The sequence below is a fragment of the Ilyonectria robusta genome (genome assembly GCF_021365365.1).
Source record: "Ilyonectria robusta strain PMI_751 chromosome Unknown BGZ61scaffold_3, whole genome shotgun sequence".
Taxonomy (NCBI): Eukaryota; Fungi; Ascomycota; class Sordariomycetes; order Hypocreales; family Nectriaceae; genus Ilyonectria; species Ilyonectria robusta.
The window spans coordinates 2,878,636-2,892,827 of record NW_025764437.1 but is presented as its reverse complement, the minus strand read 5'-3'; the positions used below and the strand labels follow the sequence as shown (position 1 = coordinate 2,892,827).

General features: G+C 55.6%; 4 protein-coding genes across 4 annotated transcripts; all 4 read right to left on the bottom strand.

Moving 5' to 3' along the window:
* Window positions 1-605: 605 nt before the first annotated feature.
* Window positions 606-2,774, bottom strand: BGZ61DRAFT_383128 (uncharacterized protein). Its single transcript, XM_046242680.1, has 3 exons — window positions 1,668-2,774; window positions 1,391-1,600; window positions 606-1,328 (listed from the first exon to the last, which is right to left on the bottom strand). The coding sequence occupies exons 1-3, from the start codon at window positions 2,425-2,427 to the stop codon at window positions 868-870; spliced, it is 1,431 nt and encodes a 476-aa protein (XP_046110054.1). The 5' UTR covers window positions 2,428-2,774; the 3' UTR covers window positions 606-867.
* Window positions 2,775-3,663: 889 nt separating this feature from the next.
* BGZ61DRAFT_473871 (kinase A anchor protein) lies at window positions 3,664-4,392 on the bottom strand (the record flags this gene model as incomplete). Its single annotated transcript, XM_046248512.1, has 1 exon — window positions 3,664-4,392. One exon carries the CDS (start codon window positions 4,390-4,392, stop codon window positions 3,664-3,666), a length of 729 nt encoding a protein of 242 aa, XP_046110053.1.
* Window positions 4,393-5,773: 1,381 nt separating this feature from the next.
* On the bottom strand, window positions 5,774-6,600 carry BGZ61DRAFT_137414 (putative histidine phosphotransferase HPT1p). The gene is made up of 3 exons (XM_046237247.1): window positions 6,481-6,600; window positions 6,249-6,415; window positions 5,774-6,115 (listed from the first exon to the last, which is right to left on the bottom strand). Exons 1-3 carry the CDS (start codon window positions 6,499-6,501, stop codon window positions 5,860-5,862), a joined length of 444 nt encoding a protein of 147 aa, XP_046110052.1. The 5' UTR covers window positions 6,502-6,600; the 3' UTR covers window positions 5,774-5,859.
* A 922-nt stretch (window positions 6,601-7,522) lies between these two features.
* On the bottom strand, window positions 7,523-8,734 carry BGZ61DRAFT_473869 (uncharacterized protein; the record flags this gene model as incomplete). Its single annotated transcript, XM_046248511.1, has 2 exons — window positions 7,523-7,886; window positions 8,055-8,734. The coding sequence occupies 2 exons, from the start codon at window positions 8,732-8,734 to the stop codon at window positions 7,523-7,525; spliced, it is 1,044 nt and encodes a 347-aa protein (XP_046110051.1).
* Window positions 8,735-14,192: the final 5,458 nt, after the last annotated feature.

Sequence of the window (14,192 nt, the reverse complement as noted above, 5' to 3'; positions counted from 1 at the left end):
TGACTCACACGAATCACCCTTGCTTCCCTGAACAACCCCGCGTGGAGGGGTGAGCCAGCCCTATGAGTGGCGAAGGTGCGATGTCACGGACGAACATGAGCCAAGGGATACATGGATACATGGAATACATGTGTACGGCGGATGACGGATGACGCGGCGATAAGGTAGGGCTGAGGATGGTCGTCTTCCCGGCGTGAACCGCAGATATCCTTCCCATGCAAGGGAGGTAGCTTGTGTGGATGGATGCACTGTGTGGAAGCACTGCAGGGCGATCGGCCTGAGGGTTGTATTCGCATGAGTGATGTTTATTGTTTGCATTCGGCCTTCCGTCGGAGCCGGCGCTTTTCGGCCTTGAATCCGATTGTCTACCTACTTCTCTGTTCGCTGATGTCCATTCGATGCTGCCCTGCTTGGGTACATCTGTACCCAGTCCACTGGCCCGGTTCTTTTGGATCTCAGCCCTACCATCTTCTGCCTGTAGCTAAATACAGCGCTTCAAATTCTCATATTCTTGGTATCTAAATAAGACATTGTGTCATAAACATGTGCCATCAGTCCGGTTCCAGCCTCTATCTCGGCCGTGCACGTGTTCCGCATCCTGCAACATTCAGGAATGGCTCGTCCGAATTGCAGAAGGAAACACTGGAGACCCGACCGAGGGCTGAAGCTTTCAAACCAGGCGATGGGGTATTTCGTAATGAGAAGCTGTTGATTTCTCTATATGGCGCCGCTCAAGACGCCGGTTAAGTATTGATTGGGAGGGTTTCTCCCTCGGGTCGCTATTGTCAATGGTCTTTTGGATAATAATTTCAATGGCCAGAGTAGACGGCAATATCCGCGCCATGCTCTCGTGGATTATGGATGCCGTTATTCAGGACTGCACAACACCCTCGCCTTGACGATGACATTGCGGTATTGCAGGTGGCCGCCGTTTTCGTCGCCGTGCTTGATGACGCCGGGAAACGCAACGCAGCATATCTCGCGCGTCGCCAGCGCCTCCTCGTCCTCGCCGCCCAGGTCCTCCATGGTCTCGGGCTCGAACATGACGCGCTGGTGCGGCAGGATGGCGGGCATGTGGATGCGCAGCACGGCGCGCTGGACGACGAGCAGGCGCGCGAGCTCGATGGAGTTGTTGACGAGCACGCGGAGGCCCGAGTCGCGCGCGTCGGAGGGCGAGGTGCCGGCGAGGGCGTCGAGGAGGCGCGTGATGCGCGTGAGGGCCGCTTCGGAGAGGGCGGCGGCGGCGGCGGCGAGCTGCTCGGGGGCGTCGCGGCGGAGGATGGTGAGGGTTGAGGAGCGCCATTGGTTGACGGGCTCGTCGGAGGCGGCTGGATCGCGGAGGGTGAGCAAGGGAGATTCGCGAGAGAGAGGGGGATCAGGGGCGGCGAACCAAAGGATGAGAGGAGCTTTTCCACCTGGCGGAAGTGCTGCTCTTGCTCGTCTGATAGTCCGACGTAGTAGGAGTCGAAGACCATGTCGACCAGGATCCTGGACACGATGCATTGGAGGAGGTGCACCTTTGCTGTGTGAATGAGCTCTTCATACATAGGGACCAATTCGTTTAGTTCTGCCAATGTTGCTTCGTCTAAGTTCTCCAGATCTGCCAGACACGTCAGTTCAATGCTCCCGTGCCAAAACAAGAGCACCCGCGGCGGATATGCACTCACTCAGCTTGGCCTTGCGGAAGTTAACAATAACCCAGTTCTGCAGGCCGTTCCCAAGCCGCGTCATGCCGTCGCCAAACGTCTCGTCGCACGTCTGGCCCTCGGTGCGGGTGCTGCTGCTCACCCACTCCTTGAGCCCGCGGACCTGGCCCCTCAGGCCGCGGATCTCGTCGTCGCGCTCCTTGAGCTCGCGGCGCAGCACGGCCCAGCCCTCGCGCAGCTCCTCGCGCTCGCCCTCGCGCACCTCGACCTCGGCGCGGATCAGCCGCAGCTCCGTGTCGGTGCGCAGGAACTGCTGGTTGAGGGCGCTGTGCTTGGCCTGCCAGAAGGTGGCCGTCTCGCTCTCGTTCTGGCTGAGCTTGTCGAGCTCGCGGTGGAACTCGCGCTCCATGATGGTCATCTCGTTCTCCAGGTACTCGATGCGCTCGTCCTTTTCGCGGATGGCCGCCTCGCGCTCGCGCTCGCGGTCCTTGTCCTTCTTGTCCCGCCGCTCGCGCCGCTCCTTCTCCTTGCGCTCCTTGTCGCGGTCCTTGTCCTTGATGCTGCCGGTGCGCGAGTCGGGCCGGTCCTTGTCCTTGCGGTCCGTCAGGGGCACGCCGCCCTCGTGCGGCTCCTCGGCGCTGGACACGGCGTTTGTGATCATGGCGGCCCGGGGCGGTGGCGCCGGCATGCTGTTGCGGTTGGGGTTGGAGGAGGCGCCGGAGCGCAAGGGGGACCCGGAGCCGCTGCCCGCTACGGGGCGGCGTTTCTCGGAGGTGTTCATAGTTGTGTGCGTCTTCGTTCCTGTGAGGTCGTGTCGTTGTGGTCGTCGTTCTGTCTTCTGCGGTTGCGGAGGGATCGTCAAGTCGTGGCTGTGGCGGGGTCAGAGGCCAGACGATGCTGGTGCGGCATGGTGGCTGGCATCAAGCACGCAGTCTAGAAGCAGATGGCCAGGACGAGCGAGACCCAGACTATACAATGAGGCAATGTTCGGCGGATGACAGGTTGCTTCAACTGGTCAGAGGGAGGGAGTTGGAATATGCCCGTTGAGGCGGTGCTTGTAAGGTGACAAACCACGGCCCGCCCTTAACTAAGCTATCTCGGTGCCTGGAGTCACGGAGGCGGTCCACGCCGGACTGACGTCTAGGCTCCCTTGTAGCGCTCTCAGGCCGCGGGGTTCCAGGGGGATTAGGGGCCGCAGCGGGGTCCGATCCCCCCGTCGCCCACTGTCATCTCCAGCAGGCTGTAGCGGGATGGCGCCTGATTGGCTGGCTGGTCATGGAAACAGCAATTAATCTCGAAATCAACTCGGACGTCGACGCATGATACATGAACGAAAGCAATCTCATTTCTGCGGGAGGAAGCTATTCACGGAAGGAGCGGAAATATAGTATTTCGATTATGCAGTGGGACTCTTGGTGGAGCGGATGTGGCACAGGCAGCTACAATAACAATGGGACGACCACACCGTCACGCAAGTCACGTCATGCCTTTAATCGGGTTCATGGACATGATTGAGCCGTGAATAACCCCGAGGAATATTTCAAGAGAGAAAGCTTCATACGAGGTAGTACAGACGAACCATGTGCTAGAATCGTTTTGTTCCTATCCTTAAACCAGAAGGTGGGGGATAGCCACCACAGCCCTCGTCTATTACACTTCTTTCATGGATCAACCAAGCAGATACCCCAAAAGAAACTCAACGTTCTCGCATCTACTTCTTCTTCTCCATAGTCCCCATCTCATCCGCCTCTAGAACTGGAAACCAGCTCCTAAAAGTGGTCATGCCGAGCAGAAATCTATACACAGCCCCGTACCTAGCGCCTAGCCCACCGCCTGACGCGGCATCCATCATCATGTAAGCTCTCTAAACCGATGCCTAGCCTTCTTCGCCACGGCATCGCTCTCAAACGTCTACCTAGAAACGCAAAACGTCGAAATCCCCTCATTCAACACGTAATCCAGCCCAGCGCTTCATGACCAAGCACGAGATCCCCACTGTGCAGGCTGCAGCACGCATCTAAAGCGCAACCTCGGCCTCCACCTCGTAGGCCTCGTCATCCTCTGAGCCCTCGATTTTCTTCGCGCCCATACGGCACAAGGTCACCCGCTCCACGGGCATGTCCTCGATCCAGACGTAGTCGTCGTACCGGCTGATAATGTCCCGCGCGTCGAGTGTCAGCTTCTCGCGACGTCGTCCGCCTCCCCGCGCGGCTTTGACGTGGATGGTGTTGATGATGCTGGCGTGCAGGAGAAGCGGTCTGTTCCCTTCCATCATGAGGCCAGCTTCCTGGAACGTCGTCTTAAGTTGCTGACAAAAGCGGTAGAGGATGCCATCATTGTCAACCGGAGGTGCGTACAAGACGGATGTCTTTAAGGGACTCTCCATCGCCTGTAGTCCCTGCAGAGTGATAAAGAGACCTCCATCTCCAGACGTTGCCTCACCTTGGTTAGCCAGCTTTCCCGCCTGAGCTGTCGAAGTCAATGGAACTGACGCCCTAATCTTGGCAAGCATCTCCCTGGGTCGTAGGCTTCTTAGCAACTCGGACGCCTGCTCAACGCCGTCCTCCTTCAAACTCATAACCCCTAGCGTGAGATGCAGCGTGCCCAGTGGCCGGACAGCCTCCTGCGGCACGGCGAAGCTCATGACGCTGGTGACATCCTCCCGGAACAACGATAGGCTCCTGGCCAGCTGCGCACCGGCGAGCGGCACGCACAGGAAGTGCGTCGGCGACGGCTTAGGCGGCATGTTTCCTCAAAATCTTTTGCCACGGGGCTGTGCCTTTCCGTCGGTGGGAGGTCGTATTCAGATTTCCCGCTGTGGTGTCGCAGAGGCTAGGGTACTTTCGCCACCGTCCCGACGTGTTGGATCTCTCACACCACCTGTTGAAGAGCTCGGCTCTGTGCGATCTGTCACAAATTTCCTGCAGTTGAAGGAGGTGTGAGCAAGGTGCAGACGCATGGGGTTAGTGGAGCGTGACTGTGGCAGCAGCCAAGGACCCTATCTCTTGAGAACGGCCTGGTACGTGTAACACGGGTTGCCACCAGCCGCGTTGAGAGCGGCTATGTGCCTCAATGACCACCCGCTAGGCCAGTGGCGTCGTCCCCTGCGTCTCCTCCTGCGTCTCTCGGGACCTCTTGCATCCAGTGGCGGCTTGCGTCATGTCCTCAACGCGGAGCGGCAGAGCGGAGGAGCGGACAACTCGGGTGGGGTGGATAGAGCGAAGAGAAGTCTCAACATACCTGAGAAGTGAAGGAGTTGTTAGTTAGGGGTCCGCACTCCTCGTATTACAGTTCCACAGCAACCCGTCGGAAGTCAGGTTGATGATGACAAGTCGTTGTGTTGTTGCCTTGGCCAGATTCAGGCAAAGCGCGCAATATCCTTATTGGTGACCTCTTACCCCACCAACGGCTTTCGCATGTAAGCTGGTCCTGGGCATTGTCTGAGATACTGAACCGTGTAAAATGCGAGACTAAATCGCATTCGATCCTAGTCATGTTGGTTGGACGCCGTGCTTAGATGTACTACCTGTCCACATGGTACTTTTTGGTCATGTTCGAAATGATGCTCGCACTTCGGTAACACCTCGATCGCTTGTCATACGGGAGCGGACCGAATGGAAGTTGGTAAGCCACTCGCAAATGGACAAACGAAATGCATTCACTGCGTGCCAAAGACAGCGTCGCACACATACGTCATCACGGCGATGAGCGACTCGGGGGCTAGGCCAAGGAGCGCGTGGCCACGGCATGCCCACAATGAGCATGTCCGAACATCGGTTGGATTCTGTTGATAGCTATACTTGGCAAAGCCAGCCCAAGCCGAGGGAATTTATCAAAAAGCTGTCAATTCAATCAATGTCGGCTGCGCCTGGGTCGTCTCCTGAGTCGCATGTTGCGACTCCTGCTCGATCGTCGATTCATCCAAACCGTCTTCGAGCTTCATCCCCACGGGTGGAGATCAAGGGTATCTTCCTCGATCCTTTCGAGTATTTTTTTCTGTTCCTTCTGCTCTCTCTCTCAAGACAAGTACGAAACCGATAGGGTATGTAGTATTGGAAAATCATTAGCCGTGTGAGGGCACGGGCGAGTGAGGGCGGTAGGGGTTCCCCGGCGTCGTTTGCCGCGAACCAGTCCTAGAAGTGGTCATTGAAGTTGTGGTCGCGAACCCCTGTGGCTCAATCATTGTCGTAGGTCGTAACAGTCGTGAAAGAGGCTACTCTTCGTCCTTGTAGTACTTTCGCAGGACTGTCTCGATCTCGGCATAGTCCGTCTTGACAGCCTTGAGTGCTTCTTCGATGCGCTCTAGGCAGATTTGTTCGTTTTCCTCAGGTGACCCGTCAAGGTTCTCCTTCTTGCCGTATCGTTGAATCTTTTCACATCCATCTCTGACCTTGGTGAGGCCCAACGTTGCTGATGAACCCTTCAGGAAATGGCCAAGTGTGTACAGGTTGTAAAGGTCCTTTTCCTCCCTGGCAGGTTGCAAAGGGGTACAGGTTAGCCATGCGTCCCATACGGGCCAGTACGTGCTATAGCCAACAGTGAGGGTGGAGGGCAAGAGCGCAGACACGAGGCCCGACAGACTAGGGAGTCTGATCGACTTACAAATGTTTATCCATCGATTTGAATGTCTCTTCCACCTGGGTGAAAAAGTCAAAGACGATGCCATAACTGAACTCGTGGTCGCCTGGGTCATCCATTTCAAGGATCTGGCTAAATGTGTTCATGTCGATGCCGTCAACCGTACTAAGGTCGACAGACTCGCTGGTGGACTGATGGGGAAGGAAGCTGGTTAGTGGCGTTCATCGGCCTCGATCTAGCAAGTGGTTTGACGCACCTTATCCTCTGCTGGTGACATGTTGGCGGTGTCGGAAAGTGGCTATCGCAGCGTTGATCCTAGGGCGGATGGGAGGGGCAATTTGGATGCGGGTAAAGGGGGAGAGAAGCGGTGTTGGTTGCGGCAATGAGACCAGTCCTGGGCCGGTAGAGCAGAGGACGAGGTGTGAGTGGACAGGACGTGGAGGCTGGGATTGAGTTAGGACGCGTTGACAACAGAATGCAGAGGCAGCTAGGATCTGGAGAGGAGAGGTCAACGGGCCAGGAGAGTGAGAGTGTGAGAGCTGGCGGTGGACGCCGAAAGTGGGAGCTGTCGTTGGGAGGGACGAGGAGGCTTGGGCGTAGTGGAGAGGGAACGCCGCTAAGTGGCTGGCGAGTTGCTTCAGAGACACAGCAAGGCGCTGAGCTTTGACAGGCCGTCGGCAGCCCGGGCTGCAGGCGGGAGAGCAAGCAAGGAAACGGAGACGGGGGCGGCTTAGTACCTGAGATAGGTATGTCCCGTACCTTGGGGGGTGTCACAGGAAGGAGGGCGATGCAGGTGCTGGGGAGATGGATGGGATGGATGAACCACGGTGAAACGAGGAGATGCAGAAAAATGACGACACGGCCGGCTTTGAGTGAAGGAAAGTGACTTTGCTGGCTGGCTGGTGGCGGGGAGGCAATCAGCAACAGACCCTTGGTCAGATCTCGTAGGTACGTAGTACGTGGTAGGGGTTGGGTGAATCTGGCGCGTCTGGTGCGTTTGGGACGTATTTTTTTTCGCCTGTTTCCCGTCTCAATGGGTGTGGGTGTGGGTGTGGTAGTGGTGGTGGTGGTGGTGTTGAGTGATGTCGGTAGTAGGTAAGGGTATAAGGGTAATACGTGGTAGCAGGGAAAGACTTCGGCGACCAATATGTGGGCAGTCAAGTCATGAGTGAGGGGCAATGAATGATGCGGAGGGGTCAGTCCCCGTCAGTCCCATTCAGTCCCATTCAGTCCCGACGAGCGAAGCACAGGATAGGACAGCAGAGCGCAGCACACCTAAGCTCCGGTAGGAAGCCTAGCTAGCCCGGCGCAGGTGGGGTCATTGAGCGTCGAGCTTGGTCAGGTACGTAGTAGCTCGCTGAGCTGATGCAGGGCTGCGTCTGCACGAGAAGCCATGGGCCATTGCCTTTGACCGCACACGTTGGTGGACCGTCCTTGGGCCGTGGGCCGTGGACCCACGGAGCGTGGGAGCGTGGGAGCGTGGGCGGGAGTGGGCTGGTGGTACAGGTACAACTGTCGAGGCGGATGGATATGGGATGTGAAATGTGGGATGGATGTATGTGGAGGAAGAGGTGGAGGCGGACGTGCAGTGCAGAAAGAGAAAGAGGGAGACGAAAGAGAAGCCGTGAGGCGTACGCCGGAGCAGATGCGGCATCTGAGTTCCTAGCCAAGACGGAGAAGTCGGAGACGTCGGAGATGGTGTGCCGTCAACTATGTACAGCGAATAGCTGCACCAGGCCAGGGTGGGCAGCCAGGAGACGGGCAGGACGACGAGCAGAGCAACGACATAGGAACTGCGAGGAGCGAGGAGGGGTTGGGATGGGTCCTCACCTGTTAGTGGGTTTGTCGATGCAACAATGGGGAGCGTCCCCAAGACGATGGGTAGGTACGGACGGTGGGTGGATGGAGAGGGCGAAGGGAGGTTGCAGTTGTCGTTTCCGGCGCAAGCCTGATCTTGTCTCTTTCCTCCTTGATCGCGTGTGTGGCGCAAGACGGAGCAGCGGCGGGTGAGGGTGAGGGAGGGCGTCCGGCCTCGGGCGTGTGCTGCGTGTGAGGGCGCGAGCGTGTGCGACGACGAGGCGTGGCTTCAGCAAGCGTCCAGTCGACCAGTTGTGAGGGTCGTGAGTGTCGTGAGGGTGTGAGAGCTTGGCGGGAGATCCCGAGGATGGGCTCCGCTGGGTACGACTGACGACAGTGGCTGCTTCTAGCGTGAGAAGCACAAGCCGCCAGGAATGTGCAGAAAACGGCAACCGTGGGGAGTGGGAGTGGGAGTGGGAGCTGTGAGGCTGCAGCAAGGCGCGGGGTTGGGCTGAGACGTGAGAAAACCGGTTCCACCAAAGATGAGACAGTGAAAGAGAGAGGAAAGAAGCGAGGAGAGCGACGGGAAAGCGGACAACGGGGGCGGGGGAAACCCTCACTCGACTCCCCCGGCCACCGTCGTTTTGGGGGGGAGCGAGGAGTGGGCATTTGGGATTGGCATTTGGGATTAGGATGAGGAGTCTGGCTGTCATCTCATCTGGTAGGGACAGGACAGCGCGGTACTAGCCCATAGCAGGCAATGGTAGTCGATGGGGTGCCGATTTATTGGTGGTGCATGACGTCGTATGCTGGGCCAGAGTCCACTGAGGGAAAAGGAAAAAAGAGGTCCAGGACGTCCAGCCCGCCACCGAAAGTACAAAAGTACACCAAAAGCGCACCAAGAGGGTCGCTCAGGGCCACACAGAGTGACAAAGGCCGCTCCAAAGAGACACCAAGGGTCGAACTGAGGTGTCCCAAGACGCGCCAGCAAGGGCAGCGACGGAAAAGGAGGGGCGGTTGCATCATTGGGCATGGGACATGGGTCTAGCTAGTCCCGACGCTGTCTGCTGGAAACATTAACCTAGCAACCCAGTACTAACTTCACAGTACGTACCTGGTTGTTTGTTTCTCCTTCCCCATTATCGAGTTGCTCTCGGGGGTTCTGGAGTCGGAACCCAGAGAATCCAAAGCCCAGAATCCGTCTCCCCCACTCCAATTCCCCCAAACGCCCCAAAGCGGCGATTCAAATGGACCCCAAGCATCCAAGGGCCCCCCCCTGTTAACAGCTTCTATCAAGTCAGTGCCATGCCAGTGCCACGCGACAGGGTGCTTCCAGGCCTTCCCTCTGAACCTGGTCGGAAGGAGAAGAGTGGCAGTCAGGAGGCGAGTATATCTCACCTCACCAGTCAGTCCCTCACCGGTCTGTCGTCAGTTACCACCACCCCGGCACCACGCCTGCCTTTGATTCGGCTTGTTGCCCGCCGCACGTTCTCGTCTCCCGCCGCTCGTCTCCCGCCGCTCGTCTGTCGCCTCCCGCTGCTCGTCTGTCGTCTCCCGCCTCCCACCTCCCGTCTTCCGCCGCGTCCGAATCGCTCCCCTGGATGGCAACGCGACCTTTTGTTTTTTTATTTGACTATCACGCGGGAGAGTGCCGGTTCGCTAGCGCAACCCGCCCTTCGTTAGCCCCGGACTAATGCCTGCCGCAAGGCACCGAGGCATGGACAGAGGGAACTGATGTGCTACGACGGCATCGTAGTTCGGGAAGCCGCTGCGTCGGAGGAATAAGTACCGTAGTACTTCAAAACTAGAGGAGGCGTGGGGTAAGGAAACGGGGCCATGTGAGGTACCGATTTGAAGACACTGCCCAAAGTGATGAAAGTATGATGTTTGCAAACCAGGTTGGTTGCATGGTCGTGGTCGGGATCTCGACTGTGTGCGGTCTTGGTACGGGGAACGGAGTGTAGTCGTTGACCTTACTGGCACGGCACAGTCGAAACCCACTGCCTAGGTCGGTAGGTACCTATCCAGGGTTGGCAAGCTGCACCTGCCACCTACGGGCCATACAACGTAGTAGAAGAGACGGAGTACCTGCCGTCCGAATTACCTAACACCGGTGTCTGGTGCACAGTAAGCTCTTGCCGCGGAGTTCTTCCGTACCTACCTAAGTTAGGTATGTAAGGCGGGTAACTAGGTAGGTACTGTCCCTAAGAAGACACCTGCCTTCAGTTCAAACGTCTGCACGAAGTATCTTTGTCTGCATTGAGTCAGGCGGCTCCTTGCGCCAACCTCCACTTGGGGTGCTCACAACTCCATTTTTCTCCATCAAGATAAGTAGTCTTGATTGTGCATTGCATTCCTTAGATTAGCAAGCGATCGATGTACTCGCAAGCGCTTTTCTATCTTCCGTCCTCTGTCCCCCGGATACCAGCGCTTCCCGCCGGTAGATGGATCAATCCCATCATCTGTCACTCAGTCTTCGAACAGACGTTGACTGAGTGCCTCGGTTCCACGATGGCCAATCGCTAGGCTTCATTCCACCTCCTATTGCTTCCATCGCTGCCAAGCATATCTAGTGCAGGCTTGCAAGGTGAGGCCATATGGACAAGGCCTACATAGTATCGACAACAAGTCAACCACCCGGGCAAAAGAAACCCTGGCCCCGTGCTGGTCATCCGCACATGTCACTCACCCTTTCCCTGCTTCCTCGCCCTGTCAAATCCCACGGACAACGCAAAGAAGCTCACCGGTTGCCAGCTGTGGTTGCTGTCATCCCCCAACCTGGCCATGATCGACGCCCTCCGCTACCAGCAGACCGACGTGTCGAAGCAATTTCGATCCATTGTCCCGGGGTCCAGGGAGGATAGTGGGGTGTCGTCCCGCTGCCCGCCTCCGCGTCGGATGCTGCGTTCGTGGACCATGAGATGAGCCTCGCGCCGATGAGACATGTCCTGACCCACGCCTGTCGACCGGAGATTCGAGAAAAATGGGCGCGGACCGACCAATTACCCCACACACCACTTGCACTCTAGATGGCCCTGAAGCTTGAATCCGTTGTCGCTCGCACACCCAGCCGTACCGCTGGCTGGGTGTCACGAGGCGTTCAGGATTGGACAGAGAAATTGTCGAATATGCGGCATTTTCCTCTTCCCACGAGCTTCGGTCAATTACCGTTGGTTCCTGCTGACAATTGCTGCCGCCTCCAAGCTCCAGACGGTGAACAAGGTTATCACCCAAGGTTCCGGCACCCGGTCCCCGTTCCGCGCGACCTCGCCTCGTGCGCCGACGGCCGAATGGCGGGGTCACGGACTGAGCTGATCTGGCTGGGCTGGAGACCGGGGGTTCGAGTTTGGCGGCTCAACGGCAGAGTCCAATTTCCAGCAACTCCAACGAGTTCCAACCCGGAATCCACCATGGCGCCATCCCCACTGAGAGTCACCAAGGGCTCCACGCCGGTCACACACTCACCAACCTCATCAGGCGGACGGAACGGCATAAATCACCTCCGAAATTGATAGCATTGGACACTGCCCTGCTGGCGCTTCTCCTCCCCGACCGACCTGCCGCTTCCCGGCCCCGGTCGCACGTCATAGGCCGCGACAACAGATTTCCGTCCCAACCCATTGGTCGCTCTAGTCGGCCACTACCTGGTTGGTATTACAGGAGATACTGCACTGTAACCTCACACACGAGCGTCCCTGTTCCACGGTGCCGCGTCTAACTTCCTGTCCAAGACAGAGCGCCAGTGTTCTCCTCTCCTCGCGTCGGAGCTAACAGGGCACTGAGTGGGTTGAACGTCTTTATTGCTCCGAAAGAAGCTCCCCAACACTTCCTACGAAAGGTGACATGGTCATTTACCGCGCAGGTGAGGCGTTCTTCCCCGCAGGGTAGCACAGATGTTTTAGTCCATGGTTGAAGAATCATGAAACGCATGAATGAGTAACCTCTGACGTTTTGGTAAGCCCTGGTTGATTTAGGTTCCATCCACAAATCCTCGACCCTGTACTAGATTTTCCCCGAAGTCATCTCGCGTCTCTTGTTCCCAGCTTGACAATAAATCCTATCATACCTCACACCCTGATCCACAGGATGTTGGGTTTTTAGCTTAGCACAAACCCATTTGTATGGATGAACAATGGCCGGAGACACATCGTTATCTCTGTACTCCTCAGTCGCATCATTTTAGCCCGGGTGGTCGGTCCGCGACCCAAGAGTTTACTGCGAAAGTCGTCTATACAATTACCTCAACAGCACTAAGCTTGCCTTATCTCTATCAACTTTGGAGATCACGCGCGTAAGGAGCCTTTTTGAAAGTTAGCGTCTTTCGTGACTGTCTAGATGTCATATTTGATCGAGCGTCCCTATAGGCTATGATCCTGAATCTCGCCACTTGTTTTCTCCTCCCAAGTCCAGTTTGATACTTCCGGCATGGGCTGCGCCTCCCCTGATGAGTGCCGCCGTTTCCGTACCCATCCCGTTCCAGGACAATTTGATTACCTCGAGACACACTGCAGGACCCTCCAGTCAGGGTTTGTTAAGTCTCGTCTTGTACAGCGCCGTAAAACACGTTGTTTGGTGAATTAACTGTGTCCAGATCATTGCCATGAGCCAGAGGGTCCACCGACGTTGAGGACTGAACAGGGAATGTGCTACACATCTAAACTCTCCTCTCCCTGATCCATGCCGCGTGACTGCTCTCTGCACTGCCTCGCCGCATTGCAGATCCCGCTTGAGGATACAAACCCACTTCCCTCTTCCGCCGCCATATTGAGCGTACAGGTGACAAGATTGTCACAAGATTGTCACAAGTGCGCGTCCTCCGGCCAAGTCCTCTTACGCTCTTTAAAGTCATTATGGAAGTTGGTAACCTTAGTATTATTGATGCTACCTTTGGTGCGAACTGGATCATGGACGCCTGTCCATCGTTTTCTCAAGTCTCGTGACACTACCAGTAAGTATTGTTCTCCGAATGCATCGTAATCTACACTCCAAATAAGTGCCATTACGGCCTTTGCTCTTACACCATTGGTCCTGAGAAGCTCCCACACAACTAAGAACTAGGCCCTCTTACCCACCTCTAAGGAGGTCGAATTAAGTTTATGTGCCGTTTGTGCATATCAGACAGACACTGGTCCGTGTTTTAGATATGTTAATGATTCAGCTAATGTCGATACGTCAAACCGTCTTATAATTTCAAAACTACGAAGTACGTTGTCTTCGTAGCTACTATATTGAACCGGTCGTTTTTAACTTCTTTTTACCCGTAAGTGCCTAAATAGCAGTTGATTTCACTCTAGTTTTGAGCATAGATCAGTGCGCCACTGCATATACTTCGGTAATAGCAGACCGTCTCCAAAAAAGGCCAAATACTTTGGAGTCTTCTTACAATAGTGAATTAAAATAATCCAAAGAGTATCAGAAGCTCATTGATAATAATAACAGAAATTCGAAGACGAAAGGAGCCCAAAGTAACCCTTGGAAGATCTGCATAACAACACAAGTTTATTATACATGGAGGACTAATAATACAGGCCTTACGAAATTGTAGACCTGGTTATATTGGATCCAAAATTTTGCAATGTCGAGCAACAATCAAACGCTAATTTCATCCGAAATTTGTGGTGAATCTCTGGGGACAGAATAAAATAGCCAAAAGCGGACACAAAATGATGTGATGGCCCGGACGGCTTACCATCCTGACCAAGAGTAATGGCTAAATACCTCATCAGTTGGCAGGAAGATCTCGGAATGCCTTTGACAATGAAAGATGCTGCGGGAATCGCGACGATGGTTTGGTGGACGATACCGGGGCCGACCAGACCATTGAATGATATATGTAACTTTTATCAGCCGAAGAATTTCAAAGGGGCCCGGAGACTGATCTCCTGAGTGGTATATTCAAGGTAAATAAAACAACAACTTGTTATGCCCCAATTTAGATTGGTAGTCCACAGGAACAATAAAGGCCGGGTGGAGATAACCGAAAATTGCCTTCACAGCAATGGTGTTGTTGCGAGCCAGAGCCCAAGTGACTATGGACGACGACATCTGTGGCGCTGAATTATTGATGAAGGTTATGAATTTACGCAGCTATTGGAGTAATGGCGGTGGTTTCAGATTGTATCCCTAGACGGCTGATTTCAAAAAGTGAACATCTAACTGACTGCCAGCTTA

Excerpts from the sequence above, each read along its gene's own strand:
- BGZ61DRAFT_383128 (XM_046242680.1), bottom strand. The coding sequence starts at position 2,427 with ATGAACACCTCCGAGAAACGCCGCCCCGTAGCGGGCAGCGGCTCCGGG. Across the intron at positions 1,601-1,667 it reads CTTCCGCAAGGCCAAGCTGA|ATCTGGAGAACTTAGACGAA; the intron begins GTGAGTGCATAT and ends CGTGTCTGGCAG. Across the intron at positions 1,329-1,390 it reads AAAGCTCCTCTCATCCTTTG|CCGCCTCCGACGAGCCCGTC; the intron begins GTTCGCCGCCCC and ends TCCGCGATCCAG.
- BGZ61DRAFT_137414 (XM_046237247.1), bottom strand. The coding sequence starts at position 6,501 with ATGTCACCAGCAGAGGATAAG. Across the intron at positions 6,416-6,480 it reads TGTCACCAGCAGAGGATAAG|TCCACCAGCGAGTCTGTCGA; the intron begins GTGCGTCAAACC and ends CTTCCCCATCAG. Across the intron at positions 6,116-6,248 it reads AAATCGATGGATAAACATTT|GGAGGAAAAGGACCTTTACA; the intron begins GTAAGTCGATCA and ends GCAACCTGCCAG.